A 24,481-nucleotide genomic window follows, 5' to 3' on the forward strand; every position below is an offset into this window, starting at 1 on the left:
AGAGCAATGAAAAGTCACAAATATAGAATGTGAAAAAAATATTTCTTATATCATTTCAGTTGACACATTGAGCCTACTGAACTCATTAGCATGTTATAGTAGTCAACTGCAACCATACTTGAGTTGCAAGCTAGCAAGTTTTCAGTCAGTCTCTCTTCACAAACGTTCTTGGTTTTACATGTGGTCAACATCCACACTTCTCTTTTACTGCAACACTTGATAGAAAGCACCTTGTCAGTTGACTTAAGCTCAGTTTCGCTTAATTTCATTTTCCTCTGCAGTTTTGACATGTTGTGCCTATTCTCACAAACAGTGACTCTGATGAAGACTAAACATATTGTAAAACTCATATGAACTTTATCGACAGTATTTTTGATTTTAAACAAACTTTTACTTCCAGCCCTTGCAGATCTGTCACTGAGCTGTAGCATTCTCAAAATCAAATTAAAATGGTCTTGGGGCATAATTTTACTGAAAACAGAAGTGTTTAAAGATATATTTCTGGATCTACAAATTACTACACTCCTGGAAATGGAAAAAAGAACACATTGACACCGGTGTGTCAGACCCACCATACTTGCTCCGGACACTGCGAGAGGGCTGTACAAGCAATGATCACACGCACGGCACAGCGGACACACCAGGAACCGCGGTGTTGGCCGTCGAATGGCGCTAGCTGCGCAGCATTTGTGCACTGCCGCCGTCAGTGTCAGCCAGTTTGCCGTGGCATACGGAGCTCCATCGCAGTCTTTAACACTGGTAGCATGCCGCGACAGCGTGGACGTGAACCGTATGTGCAGTTGACGGACTTTGAGCGAGGGCGTATAGTGGGCATGCGGGAGGCCGGGTGGACGTACCGCCGAATTGCTCAACACGTGGGGCGTGAGGTCTCCACAGTACATCGATGTTGTCGCCAGTGGTCGGCGGAAGGTGCACGTGCCCGTCGACCTGGGGCCGGACCGCAGCGACGCACGGATGCACGCCAAGACCGTAGGATCCTACGCAGTGCCGTAGGGGACCGCACCGCCACTTCCCAGCAAATTAGGGACACTGTTGCTCCTGGGGTATCGGCGAGGACCATTCGCAACCGTCTCCATGAAGCTGGGCTACGGTCCCGCACACCGTTAGGCCGTCTTCCACTCACGCCCCAACATCGTGCAGCCCACCTCCAGTGGTGTCGCGACAGGCGTGAATGGAGGGACGAATGGAGACGTGTCGTCTTCAGCGATGAGAGTCGCTTCTGCCTTGGTGCCAATGATGGTCGTATGCGTGTTTGGCGCCGTGCAGGTGAGCGCCACAATCAGGACTGCATACGACCGAGGCACACAGGGCCACCACCCGGCATCATGGTGTGGGGAGCGATCTCCTACACTGGCCGTACACCACTGGTGATCGTCGAGGGGACACTGAATAGTGCACGGTACATCCAAACCGTCATCGAACCCATCGTTCTACCATTCCTAGACCGGCAAGGGAACTTGCTGTTCCAACAGGACAATGCACGTCCGCATGTATCCCGTGCCACCCAACGTGCTCTAGAAGGTGTAAGTCAACTACCCTGGCCAGCAAGATCTCCGGATCTGTCCCCCATTGAGCATGTTTGGGACTGGATGAAGCGTCGTCTCACGCGGTCTGCACGTCCAGCACGAACGCTGGTCCAACTGAGGCGCCAGGTGGAAATGGCATGGCAAGCCATTCCACAGGACTACATCCAGCATCTCTACGATCGTCTCCATGGGAGAATAGCAGCCTGCATTGCTGCGAAAGGTGGATATACACTGTACTAGTGCCGACATTGTGCATGCTCTGTTGCCTGTGTCTATGTGCCTGTGGTTCTGTCAGTGTGATCATGTGATGTATCTGACCCCAGGAATGTGTCAATAAAGTTTCCCCTTCCTGGGACAATGAATTCACGGTGTTCTTATTTCAATTTCCAGGAGTGTATTTTAAACTTTTTAATTGAGCCATTAGAAGACAAATAACAAAAAAAAAACAAAGTTCTTCAGATTCAGTATCTTTCCACTTTCCCAGTCAAGAATACAGAGATTCCAGAGTATGTGCACTGGTGTATACATAAAAATTAATTCATTTCATCTGCTGCAAACTGGAACAGGTTTTGTGACAGAAATATGTACATACATAAAAAAGACAGAATTCTTGAGTCATTGAGCAGTTGAAACTTGCATTGCAAATCCGCCACCAAACACATGCCTTAATGGCTGTAAATTGGTTTGTTTCCAATTGAAAGTGTCACTGACGTGTGCTCTATCCACTATCACTTTCTGATTCTTCAGATTCTGAATTTACTGCCAACTGCACTTCTTGCAGAAGCATTAAACTGGTACACCGTACCAGCTGATTACAGGGCTAAGGACTACCATTTCGAGATTTTGTCGAAGTCTCATCATTCTGTTACTGTCATCAGAAAACTGACACTCAGTGTTGTTCCTAGGTAGTATTTCCAGGTTCTCTATATCTTTCCAAAGTTGCTCTTGTGAAATTTCTCTTGTAGAATAGAAGAACATGAAGTTAATACTGACGAAAACACACAACATGAAGTCTAAATCTGCAACAAGGGATCACAGCAGCATATGTAGTCACACTCTCACAACTCTGAACAGCTACTGCAAGAATGGCATTGAAATACAGTTCTGCTCATTTACACACCTAGATCACACAGGCACCTGTTCATTAGTGTGCTTAAACTTAATCACAGCAATGAAAAGGCCAGCAAACATGACACACAAACACATCAATAGTGTTATAGGAAAATTCAGAGGCCATGATTACACTTGTGAACAGCACCTTGTGCAATAAAACTGGTGATAGTGAGATAAATGTACTAACTTAACTTGGATCATACGAAATGACTGATTCCATGCTGAAGGCAAAAAAAACCAGGAATCAACTACTGCACAATTATCCAGAAATGTTTAAAGGTCAACATATATAAACAGTTAAAGTAATTACAATGAAAATTATGGTATCCTCAAAAAAGGCAAACAATTATTTGTATTTTATTTATGAAATGTATGTTCCAAAGATTATTTTGCATAAATAGATCAGTATATGACAGTAATTTCTTTGCTACATGTTGTTAGAGGTAAATCGTTGTTTTTGGTCAGTTAGTTAGTTGTACAAGTTTGAAGTGCAAGGATGCGGTACAAGTTATGTGCCTTATATTGATTTGTACTGTGAAGTGAAATGACTGAAAATATATGCTTTCTTCACCAGAAAGTCCACAGTGTTCACATGATTTTGCAGAAGCAACCTAAACATCCTCTAGACAATCATATAAAAAAAAGGATAACGGAGCCTTCAAATTACAACAAAGAAGAGGAATAACAGATGTGTATTATTAATAAAACTGGATATTCAAATTCTACGGTTGCTATCTCTCACTGCAGTGTTCCACTATCTCAGCATGACAAGTGCTGTGAAAATGAGACCAGTCACCCAAATTAGTAACTTCCTTCAAAAAATTAGTGAATCAACTTTGGGCAACTAGAGGGTGGTGATGGTCAGACTGGGGACTGGTGAATCTTGATGACAACTTGTTCACAGCAGTCGGAGGGTTCAGAAACACTGATGTTTGTCCCTTCACATTAATCAGTCACACTGCCCAGTAAGATTATACGATAGGACAATTTAAGTAGCACAGCCGTATGTCTAATGATGTGTACTTCATAACCAGCTATATGTGCTCTTGAATTTATGCAGGTGACCTGGTCTGGCCCCTCAATGGAGAAGTCTTGAAGCAATACTCTCCGCAGATCTAAGTACAATGCATAAATACTTTAAAAAGTGGAGATTAACACCAAATCCAATGAAGATCAAAATTAGCTGCTTTCTTCTTAACAACAGAATGGCCAAGTGCAAAGCTACATGTTGCTTTCAATTGTAAAGTCCTCCACCACCAAGACTTTCGAAAAGAACTGTAACTCTTGATAGAACTTTGTCCTGCGAAAGAAAATATAGAAATCACTACAGCTGAGACTGTGGAATAACATCATAAAAAGCTAAGTAGTACCCCATGGGGTGCATGAGCAACAACACTAATACACTACTGGCCATTAAAATTGCTACACCAAGAAGAAATGTAGATGACAAACGGGTATTTGTTGGACAAATATATTATACTAGAACTGACATGTGATTACATTTTCACGCTATTTGGGTGAATACATCCTGAGAAATCAGAATCCAAAACAACCACCTCTGGCCATAATAACAGCCTTGATATGCCTGGACATTGAGTCAAACAGAGCTTCGATGGCGTGTACAGGTACAGCTGCCCATTCAGCTTCAACATGATACCACAGTTCATCAAGAGTAGTGACTGGCATATTGTGACGAGTCAGTTGCTCGGCCACCATTGACCAGACTTTTTCAATTGGTGAGAGATCTGGAGAACGTGCTAGCCAGGGCAGCAGTTGAACATTCTCTGTATCCAGAAAGGCCCGTACAGGACCTGCAGCATACGGTCGTGCATTATCCTGCTGAAATGTAGGGTTTTGCAGGGATCGAATGAAGGGTAGAGCCATGGGTCGTAACACATCTGAAATGTAACGTACACTGTTCAAAGTGCCGTCAGTGCAAACAAGAGGTGACAGAGACGTGTAACCAATGGCACACCATACCATCACGCCAGGTGATACGCAAGTATGGCGATGATGAATACACGCTTCCAATGTGCTTTCACCGCAATGTCACCAAACACGGATGCGACCATCATGATGCTGTAAACAGAACCTGGATTCATCCAAAAAATGACATTTTGCCATTTGTGCACCCAGGTTCATCGCTAAGTACACCATTACAGGTGCTCCTGTCTGTGATGCAGCATCAAGGGAAACCGCAGCCATGCTCTCTGAGTAATAGTCCATGTTGCTGCAAATGTCGTCAAACTGTTCGTGCAGATGGTTGTTGTCTTGCAAACATCTCCATCTGTTGACTCAGGGATTGAGATGTGTCTGCATGATCCGTTACAGCCATGCAGATAAGATGCCTGTTGTCTCGACTTCTAGTGATACGAGGCCATTGGGGTCCAGCATGGCATTCTGTATTAGCCTCCTGAACCCACTGATTCCATATTCTGCTAACAGTCATTGGATCTCAACCAACGTGAGCAGCAATCTCGCGATATGATAAACTGCAATCGTGATAGGCTACAATCCAACCTTTATCAAAGTCGGTAATGTGAAGGTACGCATTTCTCCTCCTTACACGAGTCATCACAACAGTGTTTCACCAGGCAATGCCGGTCAACTGCTGTATGTGTATGAGAAATCGGTTGGAAACTTTACTCATGTCAGCACGTTGTAGGTGTCGCCACTGGCACCAACCTTGTGTGAATGCTCTGAAAAGCTAATCATTTGCATATCACAGCATCTTCTTCCTGTCAGTTAAATTTTGCGTCTGTAGCATGTCATCTTCGTGGTGCGTCAATTTTAATGGCCAGTATTGTATGTTCTACCTCAGGAATTGTCTGCTCTGCTGCTAAAAACTGTGCTCTGATTTGGCTTAATAGTACACATGTGAGTGAAATCGACGTTCAGCTAAAAGCAGCTATGAGGACAATAACAGATGACATCAGATCTATTTCTCTTTGCTGGTTAACAATTCTAAGCCACATTGTACCACCAGATCTGCGAAGACAGAATTCCCCTCTCAAGGGAAATGAAAAATTAGTTAAAATTCCTCAGCTCCCAATCCAGTCTCATGTGCATGTACTTAGAATGATTTATTAAAATCTGGACAGTCACCTATCTTAACGGCAGAATTACTGCAAGCAGTGAATTTCACCATGAGCAGAAAGTGGTCAGAAACATAGAATAACAGACACTCATAGACCTGTCACTAGATCACTTGATGTGGAATTGCCATGATGTGATTGGAAAACAATTAGTAATATTAGTACAGGCCATGACAACTGTGCAGAAAGATTCCACCAATGGAGGTTCAATGTGACTGGTGGCAATGAACAGCACAACATCAAACATATTGTAACAAGCTGCAAGCGACAAGCTTACCCTTGAAATGTAGATTTCTTTGAAGTGACATACCAGCCCTTGAATGAATTGAAGATTTAGATATTAGTTATTAGATTTAGTTGTTTAGTTCTATTTATTATGCAGTTCATGTATGTTAGTTGCAGCTCACTTTGTACTGTCATGCACTAAATACAGTTAATTGATAAGTATAACAATATTATGTGAAAGTATGTGTTCATTAATAATTTGTGAAGAGACAATATCTCATAGGGATCTTATTTAAAAGCTAACTTTCAAATTTTTTTTTTTTGTATACAAGAACATTTCAACATGAAACTTGGATTTCTGATGAAATAATAGATTTTGTTGGCCAATCCTTATCTTTCAGCAAGAAACTGGACTTCAGTCAACAAAAACAAATACAGACCTTCAAAAGGCCTATGGTGTAAAGTTGTAGGAATAATATCCTAGGAGGTATATAATCTTAATATTAGTGTGGCATCTGAGAATGTTTACTCATTTTAGTTCTGTCATTTGAGTCACACTGCTATTTTTGCTATTATGTAGAGGAAGTTCTTCCAAACAGGGCTCAAGGGAGTGTTTTAAGGAACCAGCTTTGCCACTGGTGTCAACAGCATCTGTCTGAGAGTAGGAAGTTAGTGCAGAATTCTATGTACACTTGCAATTTTGTAATAATATGGTTCTCTCCTGCTACTTTCACAGTAACATGCTGGTTGCAATTATCTACCAAGGTGATGGCAATGCATACCATTTCCTATTTCCAACCAAGAAAAACTCCACCAATAAAATACTTAAGGCATACCATTCTAGACATACATGTATATTCCTGATGTCTCTCCTAAGTCATCAAGCATATTTTCTCTGATGTTTCAGCATATACCTGCAATTTTGCTGGAGTTAGCTAAAGCAAATACCACTCTCACATTTTTTCATGCAATGCCTAGTGTTGACAGAAAAAGTCATTTATTTCCTGTTATAAGCAAAATGATTCTTAAGGTGGAACTTTATGTGTCCATTTGATACAGCAGCTCCAAATACGTCTAGAGTAATATTTTGGAGGGACAGTACCACACAAAGAATGACCAGTACTCAAGCAGTGACTGGGCAGCACTGTGGCATGGCAGTAGTTACTTAGTTACATCTTTCACAGACCTTATCAAAATGATGTAGAATGAGTCAGTTCACAGAATAAACTATGTATGAAAAGTATCCTGACACCCCCAAAAACATACATTTTTCATATAAGGTGCATTGTACTGCCACCTACTGCCAGGTACTCCATATCAGCGACCTCAGTAGTCATTAGACATTGTGAGAGAGCTGAATGGGATGCTCTGCAGAACTCACGGACTTCGAATGTGGTCAGGTGATTGGGTGTCATTTGTTTCATACATCTGTATGCAAGATTTCCACACTCCTAAACATCCCTAGGTCATCTGTTTCTGATGTTATAGTGAAGTGGAAACATGAAGGGACATGTACAGCACCAAAACGTACAGGCCGACCTTGCATAATTCAGCTTGAAATGCACATTGGTTTTTTTCCAGATTCACAATGGAGTAGGTCCCATCTGATATTAAGCTATTCAGTGTGGTTTTTATGATGTAAATTTTCTTGAAGTACCAGTACTGTACAATCTCATTTTTGGTTCTTTATTATGGCATGATGCCATCGCGGCAGAAGATGATAACGTACACTTGAAATTCAGCAAACAGTTGGAACTAGGCAATACTGTGGAATGAAACATTTTGTTTCAAATAAAATGATTGCCTTAATAAAGACAAATTTCTTTAGCAAACTTGCAAAAAAACTTCACTGTTTTGCAAGGCAATTAATGCTTGACTGCGCTAATAACTTAGAAGTTCAATAAAATCAGAAAACTGAAACTAATAATATACTTTTGCCCTCTGTAATTATGTGAATGTATTTTAATTCACTTGATAGTTCTGGCCACAGAAATCCGTTTTGTTTTCATTTGACATGGGAGCTGTAAACGAAGAGAAGCAGCAAAATCACTTAATGCAAACACGAGTCACATGGAGACTAACACCTTCCCCACTAAAACTCAGACAACTCTGCACATGCGCGAATCTGGCAGCTAGGGCATGTGAGAAAAATTTTTTTCATTTGCATCTGGCTGCTAACAGCCACACTTCATGTAGCAGGAAGCAGAAGAAGGTACTGCTCATATGCGAGTCAACTAAGCATCCGCATGAGCCTGCTGGCAAATGGTCAAACAAACCTAATGTGAACAGTTGTGAGGTCACACTCATAGCAAGCAGTTTATTGTTATGAAGAATTACACAATCTTTGCCCTATGGCCTTTGACATATTTTTGATACTTGCAAACACTTGCATGCATAGTTTTTTGTTGTTGTAAATGGTGCATTTCCTTTGCCACTAAAGTTTTATTTTTTTTTCCCCTCTCGTTTATATTTTATTGCTGCAGTATTATTCTTCAGTATCAGGATACAGTAACATTCTTTGCTAAGGAATCAATTCTTATCAGTCAAATTTACAAAAATTTATTGAAAGCTAAAACAATGAAAAATTCCTGGAGTTCCAAAAAATTCCCGGGTTTTTCCAAGTTTTCTCCCGGATGAAAAAATTCCCGTGTTTTTCCCGGATGTCCCGGGTTGTATACACCCTGAATTCGGAGGCGGTGTTGTAATGGTGATGGAGGGCTTCATGAACTTGTAAGTCATTTTCAGCCTGGTGTCTGGATACTTTTGATCACACCGTGTATGTATATGTGATTACAGTTAACATTAATGAACACATTAACATTTTATTCTTGCTCGTACATCTACACCTAAAACCAGGTTTTTTACTGGTTACCAGTTTTGTAGTAAAAATTCATCAATGGAATAGAAGAAGTTGTGCAGGAGAAATGATATGAAATTAGATTTAAAACTTGCTTTGCTACCTGCCAGACATTTTAGGTTATTCAGCAAATGATCAGAAAATTTTATTGCTGCATACTGAACTCCTCTCTGAGCCGCTGACAGCTTTAACAGTGGGTAATAAATGTCATTTTTTCCTCTATTATTGCAGGTATGTATAACTGATCTTCTCAAATTGTGATGGATTGTTTATGATGAATTTCAGTAGTGAAAATATGTATTGTGACGACACAGTTTAAGTACCTAGCTCAATGAAGAGGTACCTACATGACATCTGTAGATGATCACCACGATCACGATCACCATGATCATTCTTACTGCTTACTTTTGTGCAAAAAATACTTTCTTTGTAAGTGATGAGTTTCCCCAGAAAAATTATTCCATACAACATTATTAAGTGGCAATATGCAAAATATCTCGGGAGAGTGATATGTTTGTTTCCAAGATTAGCAATTATACGAAGAGCAAAAGCAGTTGAAGTTAATTTCTTGAGAAGTTCAGTAACATGCTTATTTATTTATTTACAGCTCAAGTTCTGTAGGAACAAATTGATGAGCAAATCTCCAAGGTCATGGAATGTGTCAGTACATGAAATTACAACATAAAACTAATAACAGATAAAAATAAAATCTTTATAAACCCAAAAGAGTCAAGCCATAAGTTTAAGTTCATGCGATCAACAATATAACATAAGAAACAGCATAATTTTTCAAGGAACTCCTCAAAAGAATAGAAGGAGTGACCCATGAGGAAACCCGTAAGTTTCAATTTGAAAGCACATGGACTACGGCAAAGATTTTTGAATTCTTGTGGTAGCTTATTGAAAATGGATGCAGCAGTATACAGCACATTTTTCTGCACAAGAGTTAAGGCAGTCGGATCCAAATGCAGGTTGGAATTCTGCCAAGTATTAACTGAGTGAAAGCTGCTTATTTGTGGGAATAAGCTGGTATTGTTAACGAGAAATGGCAATAAAGAATATATATATTGAGAGGCCAATGTCAAAATACCCAGAATAGTGAATAGGGGTCAACAAGAGGTTTGTGAACTTACACCACTTATTGCCTGAACCACCCATTTCTGAGCCAAAATTATCCTTTTAGAATGGGACAAGTTACCCAAAAATACAATACTATATGACATAAGTGAATGAAAATAAGCAAAGTAAACTAATTTTCGTATTAAATGATCACTTACTTCAGATACCATTGGAATTGTAAAAGTGGCAGCATTAAGGCTTTGAATAAGACACTGAATGTGAGCTTTCCATGATAGTTTACTATCTGAACACCTAAAAATTTGAACTGTTCAATTTCAGTAGTCATATACCCATTCTGTGAAATTAAAATGTCGGGTTTTGTTGAACTGTGTGTTAGAAACTGTAAAAACTGAGTCTTACTGAGACATAACACTAGTTTATTGTCTACAAGCATGAACTTATGTCATGAACTACACTATCTGAAATTGAGCCAATGTTGCACACAACATCCTAGTTTTCAAGTAGCAGTCAGCAAGGCAAGGGAGATGCTGACGTTGCTGCAGTTCTTTTTGTTTCACTGTCTTTGTTAATACACACTGATAAAATAATTATCACACTAGACTAATTTGGGACCTTCTTACTGAATGGGAATGTAAAACTTTGCTTTAAAAATAATTCTGTTTGTAACAAGAAACAAATCCATGCTTTCTGTCAACAGTTGACATCACATGAAAGACATGGCGAGCAGTATTTGCTTGGGCTGACTCCAGCGAAAATGAAATTGTAAATGTCTTCTGAAATGCTAGAGAAAATGAGTCTGATGATGCTTAGGAGGAACACCCCATATACATGCAGTGCAAGGGAGAAGGTACTTCAAAATAATGTTCCCCACACTTTGACATACTGCATTCATGCACGGAGTGAAAGGAAAAATTATTGTATGCATGGCTCTAAGTGCTCCATAATTTCCTTAAACTTTTTCTCATTGTGTGTATTTAAAATATACTATAGTAGCAGAAGAATTGGTGCACAGTCTACCTTGAATAATTGTTCTCATGGTTTCATGAAAACATCACCTTCCTGCGAAAGTACTCCAGTTCAGCCCCCTAAGCATCTCTACTGCACTTTTACATATTCTGTACCAATATGTTAAATTACTATTTGAACATATCTTAATTGCTTAGGTGTCTGAAGTCAGGCAACTTTGTGAGGACCCCAGACGTATGATCAGTATTCTGGAATAGGTAACACAAGTGTTTGTATTTATAATCCTAGTGACAAGTGTAAGTGTTTCATTTCCTTTCCTACTATGGATTTCACATGGATGTCTTTCTAGTTGTACCACTAGGTATTTAAATGATGTAATAAATGAAAATCCAGGATGCAAGATTACAGGTGTAAGAGGATTGATCACTGCTCACCAAGTAGGAACACCAAGCAGTTCCTGTAGGCACTCCGGCATGAAGAAATGGTGCAGGAAAACAACAGTAAAGAAAAAGGAGAAATAAGATTATAAGGTTAGCAGTAACAGGCCAAATCAGTATCTGATGCATTCATTGTGCAAGTGACCTTGGAGATACCAGAAAGATTGTCATATTCTTCTCCAGTTATCACAGGTAGTGGGAAGAAAAGATGCCATATACTTTAGAGAACTTACATGGTTATATAAAAGAAAGGACATGAAAAACTGCAGTTCTTACTGCATTTACACTGAAAAATATGTGATATTTTTACAACACTTGCATATTCATAACATTTTTCATGTTTCCATGGCAGATTGCTAATATCCTGTAGTGTTACAGAATGTTTTGTTACAAAAATGTAGTAGTACGAATGATGGCATAAAGGAAAGAGCATGCAAGTTATCAATGGGATGTCTTGGCCACTTTCAACAAATTCTCTTCCATAAATTAGAAGGATTTTGCAAATAGAAGCTCTTCCGAAGAACAGGGTGCACTCTGAATAATAAATTGAAGACGCTTATCAATATATGCACCAATGATGCTGCTAACTATGGTTGAAGGGCAAGAAGCAGATTCCATATTTCTAGATTTCCAGAAAGCATTTGACACAATGCCCCACTGATAATTGTTAACAAAGATACAAACATGTGGAATAGGTTTCAACATATGTGAGTGACTCTTCACATGCAATAGAACCCAGTACATTGCCCTCGATGGTGAGTATTCATAAGGTAAGAGGGTGTTGTCAGGAGTGCCCCATGGAAGTTTGATAGGACCACTATTATTTATTACGTACACAGATGATTTGGTGGACCAGATTGGTAGCAATCTGTGGTTGTTTGCTGATAATGCTGTGGTGTAAAGAAAGGTGTCAAAGCTGAGTTACTGTAGGAGGATACAAGATGAGTTAGAAGAAATTCCTAATTGGTGCGATGAGCAGCATCTAGCTATAAATATAGAAAAATGTAAGTTAATGCAGATCAGTAGGAAAAACAACCTGTAATGCTTAGATACAGCATTAGCAGTGACCTGTGTGATGCAATCACATCATTTAAATATCTGGGCATAACGTTGCAAAGCAATATGAAATGGAATGAGCATATGAGGATTGTGGTATGGAAGACGAAAAGTCAGGTTTGGTTTATAATGAGAATTTTGGGAACTGTGGTTCATCTCTAAAGGAGACTGCATCTAGAGCACTAGTGCAACCTATTCTTGTGTACTGCTTGAGAGTCTGGGATCTGTACCAGGTCAGATAAAAGGAACACATCAAATCAGTTCAGAGACAGTAGGTTTGAACAACACACAAGTGTTATGGAGGTGCTTCGAGAACTCAAATGGAAATCCCTACAGAGAAAGTGACATTCTTTTCAAGGAAAACTATTGAGAAAATTTAGGGAACTGGCTTTTGAAGCTGACTGCAGAACGATTCCACTGCTGCCAAAATACATTTCGCATAAGGACCACTAAGAGACAATAAATTAGGGCTCATATGGGGACATATAGATAGTAACGCTTTATTTGTGAGTGGAACAGAAGAAAAATGACTAGTAGTGGTACAGCTCACACTCCACCACAACCATACAGTGACTTACAGATTATGTATTTAGATCTAGATGTAGAATGTTTGCTAAAAGCTTACAAAGTGAATTCTGAATTTAAATTTGAATCTTAAAAGCTGTCATGCTTACACTTCTGCTAAGAGATCTGTAATTAATGGTTTTATGTCAATTTTCTATGAGCTGAATGATGAAGACAAGAATGAAAGACATAAATTTTGCTCTGGATTACTCGAGATGTATATTAAACTCCCACAGCATGGGAAAATGCTCTTTCCATAAAAGTTGTCTATTACATCTCATATCTTACGATATTGAAGGTAGGACTGTGTCAAGACATACAAAGAAATTGGTGGACATTATGGGTTGCATGGTCAGTGCAGAAAAAATTGTATTCTGCATGGTTAGATATTTTGTGTATAAGCAATATTTATGACTTTAAAATCCACAACAACTAATTCCTTTTACTTTGTCTCTTGTTTATTTGTTCTTTTTTGCATACTCAACACCTGTAATTAGTGACAAGTATTTTAATTCAGTCAGCAATCACTTAAATATATTTCTTTACTCATTTCTCTCACTGGGTCAGACACTTGCTAGTATAAAATGTTACACTTCCTAAACAGACAAATCTGCCACAAGTTTTAAATAAAGCTTGTACAGTATTTAAAGAAAACTTCTTCTCACCAGAAACTGTATCTATTTGTTTAGAGCTGTGGTGTTCATTTGCTTTGGAAGGTGATGACAAATATATCTGCTGGAAATTTTTCTTGTTCTCCATTTCAGCAGCTGCTTTGCAAGTATTTGGACTTTCAGGTATGCACTGATCTTCTTTGTACTCTCCATCCTCTTGGCAGTGCCTGCAGGCCAGAAATTTAAATATCTAAGATCAAATTAATCAATACAACACATCATAAATATTACTATTCTTTTCCAGTATTAACTTACTTCTTTTGTATAGCAACATATGCAAGCAGTCCACTTGACAGAAGCAAAACTGTGCCACATACTGTTGGTACCATTACATACGGATCTTCATAAAAATGAACAACATTTGCAAGAACCTGACTTTCTTGCATTGGAGCAACAGTTGCTGTTAAACACAAAATTAATTAGTGGCTGCCATCTTATTGCACTCTGAAGAAATCATACAGCTGAAAAACAATGTTAGTCCTGCACCAACAGTGTAAAATATGACACTGAGAAGTTTTTGTAGCGGTATTCATATACAAAAGATTCTTGATATTCTGCTTACAGTTTTCACTCTATAGAGAACTGAAGCAGTGAAATCTCAGGCTTACAACCATTGTACCTCATGGTGAACAGTATCGAAGGAAGATAATGGAACATCTGCAATCTGTAATAAACTACATAGGTTTCTTAGGATCACTTGCCACGTAAAAATGTTTAAAATTGTATATAATAGGCAAGTAAGTTGTGAAGATAGCACTACATGCTGATATACAGTTTTTTTCTTTTTCTATATTTTCTTTTACTCCTTTCCTGATTTACTTGTATATACATTGAGAATGTTATTTCAGAATGAGTTTTGTAATCTACATAACTAATGAGGAGGTATTGAATAGGATTGGGGAGAAGAGAAGTTTGTGGTACAACTTGACTAGAAGAAAGGATCAGTTGGTAGGACATGTTCTGAGGCATCAAGAGATCACCAATTTAGTATTGGAGGGCAGTGTGGAAGGTAAAAATCATAGAGGGAGACCAAGAGATGAATACACCAAGCAGATTCAGAAGGATGTAGGTTGCAGTAGGTACTGGGAGATGAAGAAGCTTGCACAGAATAGAGTAGCATGGAGAGCTGCATCAAACCAGTCTCAGGACTGAAGACCACAACAACAACAATTCTTGGTATAATTATCACTCTGTTTATGTAATGTAATTGTTATGAATGTGACTGCCATTTTCAATTATTATGGAGCTGTATACTTTCTTATGCTTTAACATGTTATTTGAATTCATTTTCTATGGACAAAGAAATATGAAATTCTGATTTTATGTAAAGCTGTAAATCGATGTAATCAAACTCTTTGAAAGTGTTATGTGAAGTGAAGTGTATGAGTCATGTAAAAGTATATCGATAGGCCAAAAGCAAAGGCATCAACAAAGAGTTGAGAGTTAGAAGAAGCGAATGGAGGTGATTGTTGTGTTGTGCATACATCCTGCTACACATTGTGTTCTTGATTGGTGAAAAATGTCAGTTTTTGGACAGTGCCACATTTATGATCTTGATGTGTGTCATGATTAAATACCTAGTGACTTAACATGTTGTGTTGCTGATTTTCTGAAACAGTGCTTTGACTTTCTAATGAAAACTGGTAAGCTATGTGCATGGTGTAAAGGTAATTTTTAGAATTGTAGACAGTACAAACTGTTTAGTACATACCATGGACTGTGGAGTGAAACAGAAAATATGGTTACACATTTTTGTGTCATACTCTGACATGAAGAACTTTAAATGTGAATGTACAATGTGTAGATCGCTTCATAATTGAAGTGATTGCACAGACAACTGTGCATGGCACTTATTTTTCAATTTAAAATAAGGACTAATGATTTATAGGACAAGCAACTTCATTTACTTTCGTAGTATGGATGAATTTACTGTGAAAAGTGCTGCACCACTACTGTAAAGCACAAATCTGAAAACTGTGTAACAAATATTATGATGGCAAGTTACATCATGCGTTAATGGACAGAAGTGTGTTTTATGTTCATAGCTGCATGCAGATACACTTATTGCCGTATGGCACACTTTGTGTCACCGTGCTACACTCTACAATTTTTGTAACATACAGCATTATTCATGCAGAGTCACAGTCTGCAAGAACTTTATGTGCACTAAAAACAATTTCCGGTAACTAAATACAAGAAATTCCATTCTCTAATCAGAAATGAAGTGTGCTAATGTAACTATGACCATCAAATCATTTCCTCATTCATATTATGATAAAGAATGTGTGTAATCAGAACAAACTTCACTGACTCACTCTTGTATAAAAAAGGATTTGCTGCTTAGGGAAAACAAGATTACAAATTTACAGAGAACAGACTATGAATTTATAACAACACAATTATGTATGCATACAAATTTTTATTACAATGTATGGATAACTTTGTTTTATCTTACTATATTATTTATGTACATGTTTGTAGGCTCCATTTTCATGTAATGGATTCACATGAAATTTACATGCACATTTGGACAACATCTACACAATATTTACTATCTGTGGTTGGGTGAAGAAATTAAAAAATTCTTGCCTTTGAAAATTAAGAGACAGGACTATCTGATTTATATTGTGACACAAGGTTTAGACATGTCATGAAGTGTGCCTGGACCACTGAAATGGTTACAGCACTAATAGCAGAAGACAGGATCTCAGTTGGTTTAATATGTTGGGGAATTTCATGATGACTTACACTCAGCCTCATATTCATCAGGAATGATTCACAGTCTGTAGCTAAGCATGTTCACTGTTCCACTCTTTCTTTAGTACTTCTTCACCAAGGAATGTAGGATAGCTTGTGTGGGATTCAGAAAGCATGAGAAAGGTGCTAATGGACTGCCTTATGAGGTGAATCAAGAAGCATACCTGGAGAGGTCAGTTGGCAAGAACATTGTCCAGGAAAAGGTCCTTGTGCCATAGCCCAGCACTCAGTTATAATCTGTCAGCAACAGTGTTCATTTCATTACAGAGTGAAATATTTGTATTAAGAATTTGCTTCAGTATTGATTCTATCTGTATTATGAATCTATATTTATTAAAGTTACAAAAAATCAAGGCTTTGGACAGTTTGGAATTAATACCAGTAAGAGAGGATTTATCTGAGTGCCATTTACAAAATTATACTGTATGGCTGTATAAGTGAGTGACACAAAATAGGAAAATCTGTAATGTATCACCTCTGAATTTTCCATCTTGCTATCTAATTACATTTTCAGTGTGTACATTTCATGCAAATAAGTTTTCTTGCACATAAACTAATAGTAAAGATGATACTAATGATAAAAGTTTATACATATTAACCTTACCACCTGTAACTGTTGTTGTTGCAACATTGAAATGCACTCTTGTTGAACCAGCACTGTTATGAGCTGTAATTCTAAACTGGTACCATGTTGCAGGTTGAAGGCCTCCAACAAGGAAAGTCTTTGGTGGTGAATTGTTGTCAACCAAGATCCACTCATTTTCTGTTCCTAGGACACGATATTCAATGACAAAGTACAACATAGAACATCCTCCATCAGGCCAGGATGGAAGATTCAAGTAGAGGGAGGTTGCATTTGCTGACAGAAGAATGTTGGTGCTTGGTACCTCTGGTTCTGAAAATCAAGATAGTTTCTAATAGTTTTTTATATTTTTTTAAAGTCTGCACTAATAAGTGCTAACCAAATTACAAGAACAATGACGGAAGGGTTAAAAGTAATAACCTCTAACATCAAAGACTAATCTAAGTAGAGTAGTTTAAATATATGTGTGTTATTCAAATGAGGAACTTGAAAGGTTCCCAAAAATTTTGAAAAGTTGTGTGTTGGAGTTGGTAGGTGGCAGCAGTGTTTTTTGAGGTTCAAAAAGTGACTAACAGATTGCAGAGTGATGCTACAATGCAGGAGAAGGCAGTAGTGTCCACAGAAAAACGGGCACTCTGCTGTCTACATGCACCATGATTGAGTAGTGACCTACAATGTGTTTTTTGTTTAGTGAAAGTGTCAAACCACCAAAATTCATTGCAGAATAACAATGCAGTGTCTGTCATTGCAGAAAGTGTACAAGTTCAAATGGCTCTGAGCACTGTGGGACTTAATGTGTACAAGTGGTGTAACTTCTGTAGAGGATGCCCCAACGAAGGGCGGGATCACAGCATAGTGACAGACGAGAACATAGAGTTATTGGATGAGCTTGTAATGGAGAACAGACATGTAACTCTGAATGAAATAGCCACAAGTTTGAAGATTCATACTGGTTCAGTGCAGGATATTATTCATAATGTACTGCATTCCACTAAAGTGTTTGCAAGATGAGTGGTGACTTGGGTTCACTATCACCAATCAGAAACAAAAAGGTCAAGCAAGGAATTGTGCCATGGCTCATATCTGCAACCAAAAAAACTCCACACTCAGCCATCTTCAGGAAGAGTGACACTCATTCTCTTCTGGGATGAAAATTGAGTAATTTTGGGACATTACATGGATAGATGAGTGACAGTAACTAGTACTTCTTATTTATGTATACTGAAAAATCAACTTCACCCTGTAGTCAGGAGTAACCGATGGGGACTTCTGAGTTCAGGAGTATTGCTATAGCATGACAAAGCCTGACAGCATTCACTTGAGACTATTCAAGAAATTAAATTTGAGTGCCTGGTACATGCTTCTTATTCACCAGACCTCATTGATAGTGACTTTAATCTGTCTGGCACAATCAAAGAAACAATGGGAGACAGGCATTTTAGAAGTGACGAGGAGGTGAAAACCATGGTGCACAGCTTCTGCTGAAGCAGTAGAGTAAGCCCATTCATTGTCAGGGAGACTACATCATAAATGATACACGAGTTTTTTTGTCATTGTTACAATTAAAAATATTATAGCACTTTTAAAGTTTTCATTTGAATCACCCTTGTACATATAGCCAAATAAGAACTCTAAAAATTCTTGGCATGTTAACAATGACATATTTGATTTGAAGGATTACTAGCAGACTCATTCGTAGGACTTAAAATTGATAAGCAAGACAAGTTGTTCATTCTTTTATGTACTCAGAGAACAATTTATTGGATTGGCTGAACAATACAATGTCTCAACTGAACTATAGTTATACTTTAAGGTTTCCTCATAAGTCTTAATTTAAAAGATAATTACAAAATACTGATATGTAATAGTAATGAAACATGTCCAACCATACATTCTGTGAGATCCATCTTTTTGTATTATCTCATTTCATCATGTAGTTTTGCCATGTTGCATTTCTTATTTCACTTTTACATTACTGTTTACACATCAAATAAAATACATTATTGATATTTGTTGTTTGAACCTTTAATATTGTCTGCATTACACTTTTACACATTATAGGAAGTGGATCATAGTCTGTTTTTTCCTGTAAATTTCTGTAAGTTTTGGTACATGAAATAAAATTCTATGTTATGAATATGGGAATATTCTTTTTGGCTATATTTCGAGAGAACTTCCAAACTGGCTTCACTTCAGGTTCAGTTCACCCAGGCTCAGTTTCAGTCATCAGCACTTGGATTTTCAGTACTGCAGTACTCAGACTTGTTCAAAATTCTGTTGTAATATGTGACAGAGCTTAATGAAAGAAATAAATTAGTAATTAAAGTTTTTAAAGAATCTTGACCACCACAAGTATATGGCGTGCTGGGAGATGATACATGCTTTATCTGTTTGGTGAGCTGTCTACACTACAAACCAGACCTTGTCAGTGACCTATTGCTCATGCCGCAAAGCCAGCACAAATATACAACTGCAAGAGCCCACATAATCAAGTGCTCAACGCATTCTCCTGCATAAGCCATCCACTCTATTATTCATTAAGTATCTTTAGTAGGGGATCATATGCCTTCTCAACTTTGGTGCCACTTATGAGCTGAGCTCGACACAAAACGCCTCATTGGATGAAAAGCTGTACCTCCCTGACCAGGCATACAGCATGATTAAACTCCACCAGCTCGCAGCCTCCTGTTTTTTGGATACACCAGAAACCAGCCAGCCAGCAGTGGTTGGGTGCGCAGCATGCAACAGCAGCGAGCGGTGTTTCCTGGCAACCAGACCACCTTATCTGCTGCCATTTCTCACCCAGCTGCCCCACCCTTCCCTATGCTGCAGCAGAATGCCCCACCCCACACTGCCAGCTTGCCAGGTCAGTTGCCACATACAGCATACCCCATATGTTGGTACTATGTTACATTTGGACACGCAGCAAGTTCTTATCTCATGCTCTGCAACTACCCAAATGTGAAGCGCAAATCCAAATAGGTGCCACAGCTTACAGCGACACTTCAGATCACTGATCGCATCCTCGGCTGACCATTGGCAGACGACACTTCTATGACAGGATAAGCACGCTCTATTTCCTCGTAGACATGCGCACCAACGCTAACGTCATTCCCAGGTTGAGAACTTTGCCTTCACTCTTGCCATCTTCTATGTCACTTCAGGCAGCCAACAACTCTGCAATTCATGTCCATGGCTTGGCCAAACTTCAACTGTATTTCTTGTTGTCTGCCTTACGCTGCACATGGACAGTCTGCATCATGGATGTTGACTGCTCCATTATCGGCATGGATTTCTTAAGCAACTCTGGGCTCTCACTTGACCTTGAATCAGCAGGCCTCCTGCACCATGCTACTGGCAACCAGATACCAGAGGTCTTCGCTACCAACCCACCATCTCCCGCCACATGCTGTGACACCCTGTCTGCTGCTACACCGAATGTGCCCACCTCACTGCAGAGCTCACTGTCACCCTGACCCGCCTAACAACTCTGTTCCATGAGACAAGCAACATTCACATCGAGAAAACATGACTACAACAGCTGATCAGTGCTGCATCAGCTCACCTGACATGCACACTCAAGGCAGCAGAGGAAGCATCCACACTGTGGGGGACATGATCATATCATGCCAGTATTGCTGTGGTGCAGATGCCACAGACACTCTTGCAGCGATGCCTATTCCCACAGTTCAGTAGCATTCCAGCCTCCAGTCTCACGAGTCCTCCTACATCTGCCCTTATCACTGTTGTTGCTCAGAGAATCCCTTTGGTGGGACGTGCAATTATGAACAGTACTTGTCACTGATTGAGCACTTTGGAAGGCCTCCCAGTATGCCCTAGGCTCAACACCTTAACGCCACAAATTTGCAGCACACAAAAACTAAGTTACAAGAACTGCTACACTCTGGTATAGTCAGCCCGTCCACCAGTAATTGGTCCTCGTTGATCTATTTAGTTCCTAAGAAGGATGGTTAATTTTATTTGTGTAGTGACTACTGACAACTGAACACATGGACAATCTTAGATAACTATCCCATACTGCACATAGATGATTTTGCCCAACAGCTCCAGCTGCTGCATTCTCAATAGATAGAACTCTTCCGAAGTAAGAGTGATTTCAGGTGCGCTGCATGAGAGTGTCATAGGACCGTTGCTATTCACAATATATATAAATGACCTTTTGGATAACATTGAAAGTTCACTGAGGCTTTTTGCGGATGATACTGTAGTATATCAAGAGGTTGTACTGAAATGCAGGAGGATCTGCAACAAATTGACGCATGGTGCAGGGAATGGCAATTGAATCTCAATGTAGACAAGTGTAATGTGCTCCGAATACATAGAAAGAAAGATCCTTTATCATTTAGCCACAATATAGCAGGTCAGCAACTGGAAGCAGTTAATTCCATACATTATCTGGGAGTAGGCATTAGGAGTGATTTAAAATGGAATGACCATATAAGATTAATCATCGGTAAAGCAGATGCCAGACTGAGATTCATTGGAAGAATCCTAAAGAAATGCAATCTGAAAACAAATGAAGTGGGTTACAGTCTACACTTGTTTGCCCACTGCTTGAATACTGCTCACCAGTGTGGGATCTGTACCAGATAGGGTTGATAGAAGAGATAGAGAAGATCCAACGGAGAGCAGCACACTTCATTACAGGATCATTTAGTAATTGCAAAAGCATCACGGAGATGATAGATGAACTCCAGAAGAAGACTCTACAAGAGAGATGCTCAGTAGCTCGGTACGGGCTTTTGTTGAAGTTTTGAGAACATACCTTCATCGAGGAGTCAAGCAGTATCTTGCGAAGAGACCATGAGGATAAAAATCAGAGAGATTAGAGCCCACACAGAGGCATACTGACAATCTTTCTTTCCACGAACAATATGAGACTGGAATAGAAGGGAGAACCTATAGAGGTACTCAAGGTACCATCCACCACACACCGTCAGGTGGCTTGCGGAGTATGGATGTAGATGTAGATGTGCATGGGTATTCAGTGTGATAGATTGTTGGAGAATATACCACCAGATCCCTATGCATAGGGACAATACCAACAAGACTGCAATAATCATGCCTTTTAGACTCTATGAGTACTGCTACATGCTGAATGACCTAAAAATCAATGCTCTCGTACTATTATCCATATCTAGACGATATTCTTATTCCGTCAACTAACTCTGCAGAGCCCATCCGTCCTTAATATATTCACTGAGAATGGGGTTGCAATTGATGATGTTAAATCGCAGTGGTGAGCTGCTTGTGTGACATTCCTAGGCTATTCTGGGGGATCCACCCCAGAACAAGTTGCCTTTACCCGTGACCTTTCTCTACGTGAGACTTACCACAATCTATGCCATTTCCTAGGCATGATAAACTGTTTTGACAAATCACCCTGCATGCTGTGTACCTGCAGGCACTACTGACATGCATTTGTGGGAAAGAACACTTCCGGACTTCACAAGGTTCCATGATGTGACGACATGCAGTGGGTGTCCGACATGTTACAAACTGCACTCATGAGCGCAGTCACTCTCATGCACCCAGTCTCCAATGCTCCAATATCAATAACAGTGGATGTGAGTGACACTGCCATCATTGCCACGCTTCTTCAGCAGGTCGAGGGTTCTGCACAACCACTTTGTTTCTTCTCGGGGAAGTTGTCCACCTATCAGTGTAAATGGTCCACTTTGAACCGAGGCCTTTTTGGCATTTATGAAGCACTTCAACATTTCCACAAGGACATCGAGGGTAGGTCAGTGATTATACAGGGTGAGGCATTTAAAACCATTTGCCAGATTATCAGATTATTTGGCAAAATACACATTGGATTAAAAAAAAAAAAGTGGTAATAAACATTGTTCACCTCAAAGAGGGGCAAAATACACATTGGATTAAAAAAAAAAAAGTGGTAATAAACATTGTTCACCTCGAAGAGGGTCATCCATTAACAAAACACTCATCCCCCTGCACCACCCAGAGGGCAGGGAGAGGTGGGTGGTGTGACTTTGAAATCTTAAATAGGAACCCATATTTTTTATTGCAGATTTGGATTCTCCATGAAAAAATATCTAACTTTTGTATGAAACATTTCTTTCATTTCATGGTAGATGGTGCTGTAATCAGCACATATGAATATGGGATGACAATTGTTGCAAAAAGTTAGTATCTCACAAAAATATACATCCGATTAGGAAAGTCAAAGTACATTACTTGATATTTGGGAAAATGCTATCATGTGACACTGTCTAGCCTCCCGCAACGCATTCTTATTCGCCTATATTTAGCATTACCCTGGAACAATGACCTAGATGTAGTGGTAATGTGTTCCCTTTGGGGTGCTTGATTTTGGTGAGTCCCCTTGCCTCTCACTATGTCGGGGTGATTGATTGCTGTGAGTCCCCTTGTCTCTAACTATCTCGGGCTGCTTGATTACCGTGAGTCCCCTTGCCTCTCACAAGTGTTTCAGTGCAGTAACAGTTCAAAATGTTGTCCATTGTTTCTAATGCACATTGCAACTCTAAGTCTGAATGACAATCCGACCTGTACTCGTGTCTCTGTTCTACTGTTTGCACATTCATTGAGAATCTGCTCTTGTATATCTTCGAGGGTTGTTGGTACATCCATGTAAACTCTCTCTTTTAACTATCCCCACAGGAAAAAATTGGAAGAAGTCAAATTGAGTGAATGTTCAGGCCACATCTGAGGACCTTCTTGTCTAATCCATTGACCCGGATAGTTTCAACTCAAAACTTCTTCTTGAGTTAGTCGTGAATGATGCACTGGGCATACATCATGTTGAAACCACATATCCAGCCTCATTCAAAGTGTAACATCGTCCATTAGTATGGGTAAAACATTATCCACAATGTTGCTGTACATCTGACTAGTCAGATTACCTTCTATGAAGTATGGGCCAATTACCTGCATAAATACATATGGCACCAAAGGTTGACATTGAATGGGTGTTGATGTTCAACTTGACTTACCCAATGGGGATTCTCCACTGCCCAATAGTGCATGTTATGTTGATTCACTTGACTATTATTTGTAAAATTTGATTCATCGGAGAAAAGTATCTTGAAATGAAATTATCAGTGACTTCCAGTTGTTCCTGTACCCAGCTGCAGAAATTCAGACAACTGTGAAAATCATCACCATGCAGTTCTTGATGTGTCAATAAATGAAATGAATCCCATTTGTGTGCATGCAGTATGTGCAGAAGACTTCTTTGTGAAATTCCTGAACCTCATGCAATTTTCCAAGAACTAGTGTGAGGATTTGCAGCAACCAGAGATAAAACATACACTGTGCTATTTTCATTTGTCACAGGCCACAGATGGACTCTTTCTCTAGGTTTAACACCCCTGGTTCAATAAACAGGTGGACAATACTGCAAAACGTCGTTGCAGATGAAACACTCCTGTCAGGGGACAGAGTCGCATACCTTTGACGAGCTTTGTCAACATCTCTATGACCCTCAAAGTATGCGGCACTGATATCAACACTCCTTGCTTCATG

The 24,481-nt window shown here is 39.4% G+C and overlaps 1 protein-coding gene across 1 annotated transcript in view; it reads right to left on the minus strand.

The window, feature by feature from the left end:
* The window catches only part of LOC126455967 (Down syndrome cell adhesion molecule-like protein Dscam2), a 358,909-nt gene that overhangs the window by 70,316 nt on the left and 264,112 nt on the right, over positions 1–24,481 (minus strand). Inside the window, exons 25-27 of the mRNA XM_050091727.1 lie at positions 16,973–17,263; positions 13,867–14,011; positions 13,606–13,778 (exon numbers count right to left, since the gene is read on the minus strand). Coding sequence (XP_049947684.1) covers positions 13,606–13,778; positions 13,867–14,011; positions 16,973–17,263 — 609 coding nt within the window. The remainder of the gene's footprint in view (positions 1–13,605; positions 13,779–13,866; positions 14,012–16,972; positions 17,264–24,481) is intronic.

Source organism: Schistocerca serialis, chromosome 1 (assembly GCF_023864345.2).
Source record: "Schistocerca serialis cubense isolate TAMUIC-IGC-003099 chromosome 1, iqSchSeri2.2, whole genome shotgun sequence".
In the NCBI taxonomy this organism is placed as follows: domain Eukaryota; kingdom Metazoa; phylum Arthropoda; class Insecta; order Orthoptera; family Acrididae; genus Schistocerca; species Schistocerca serialis.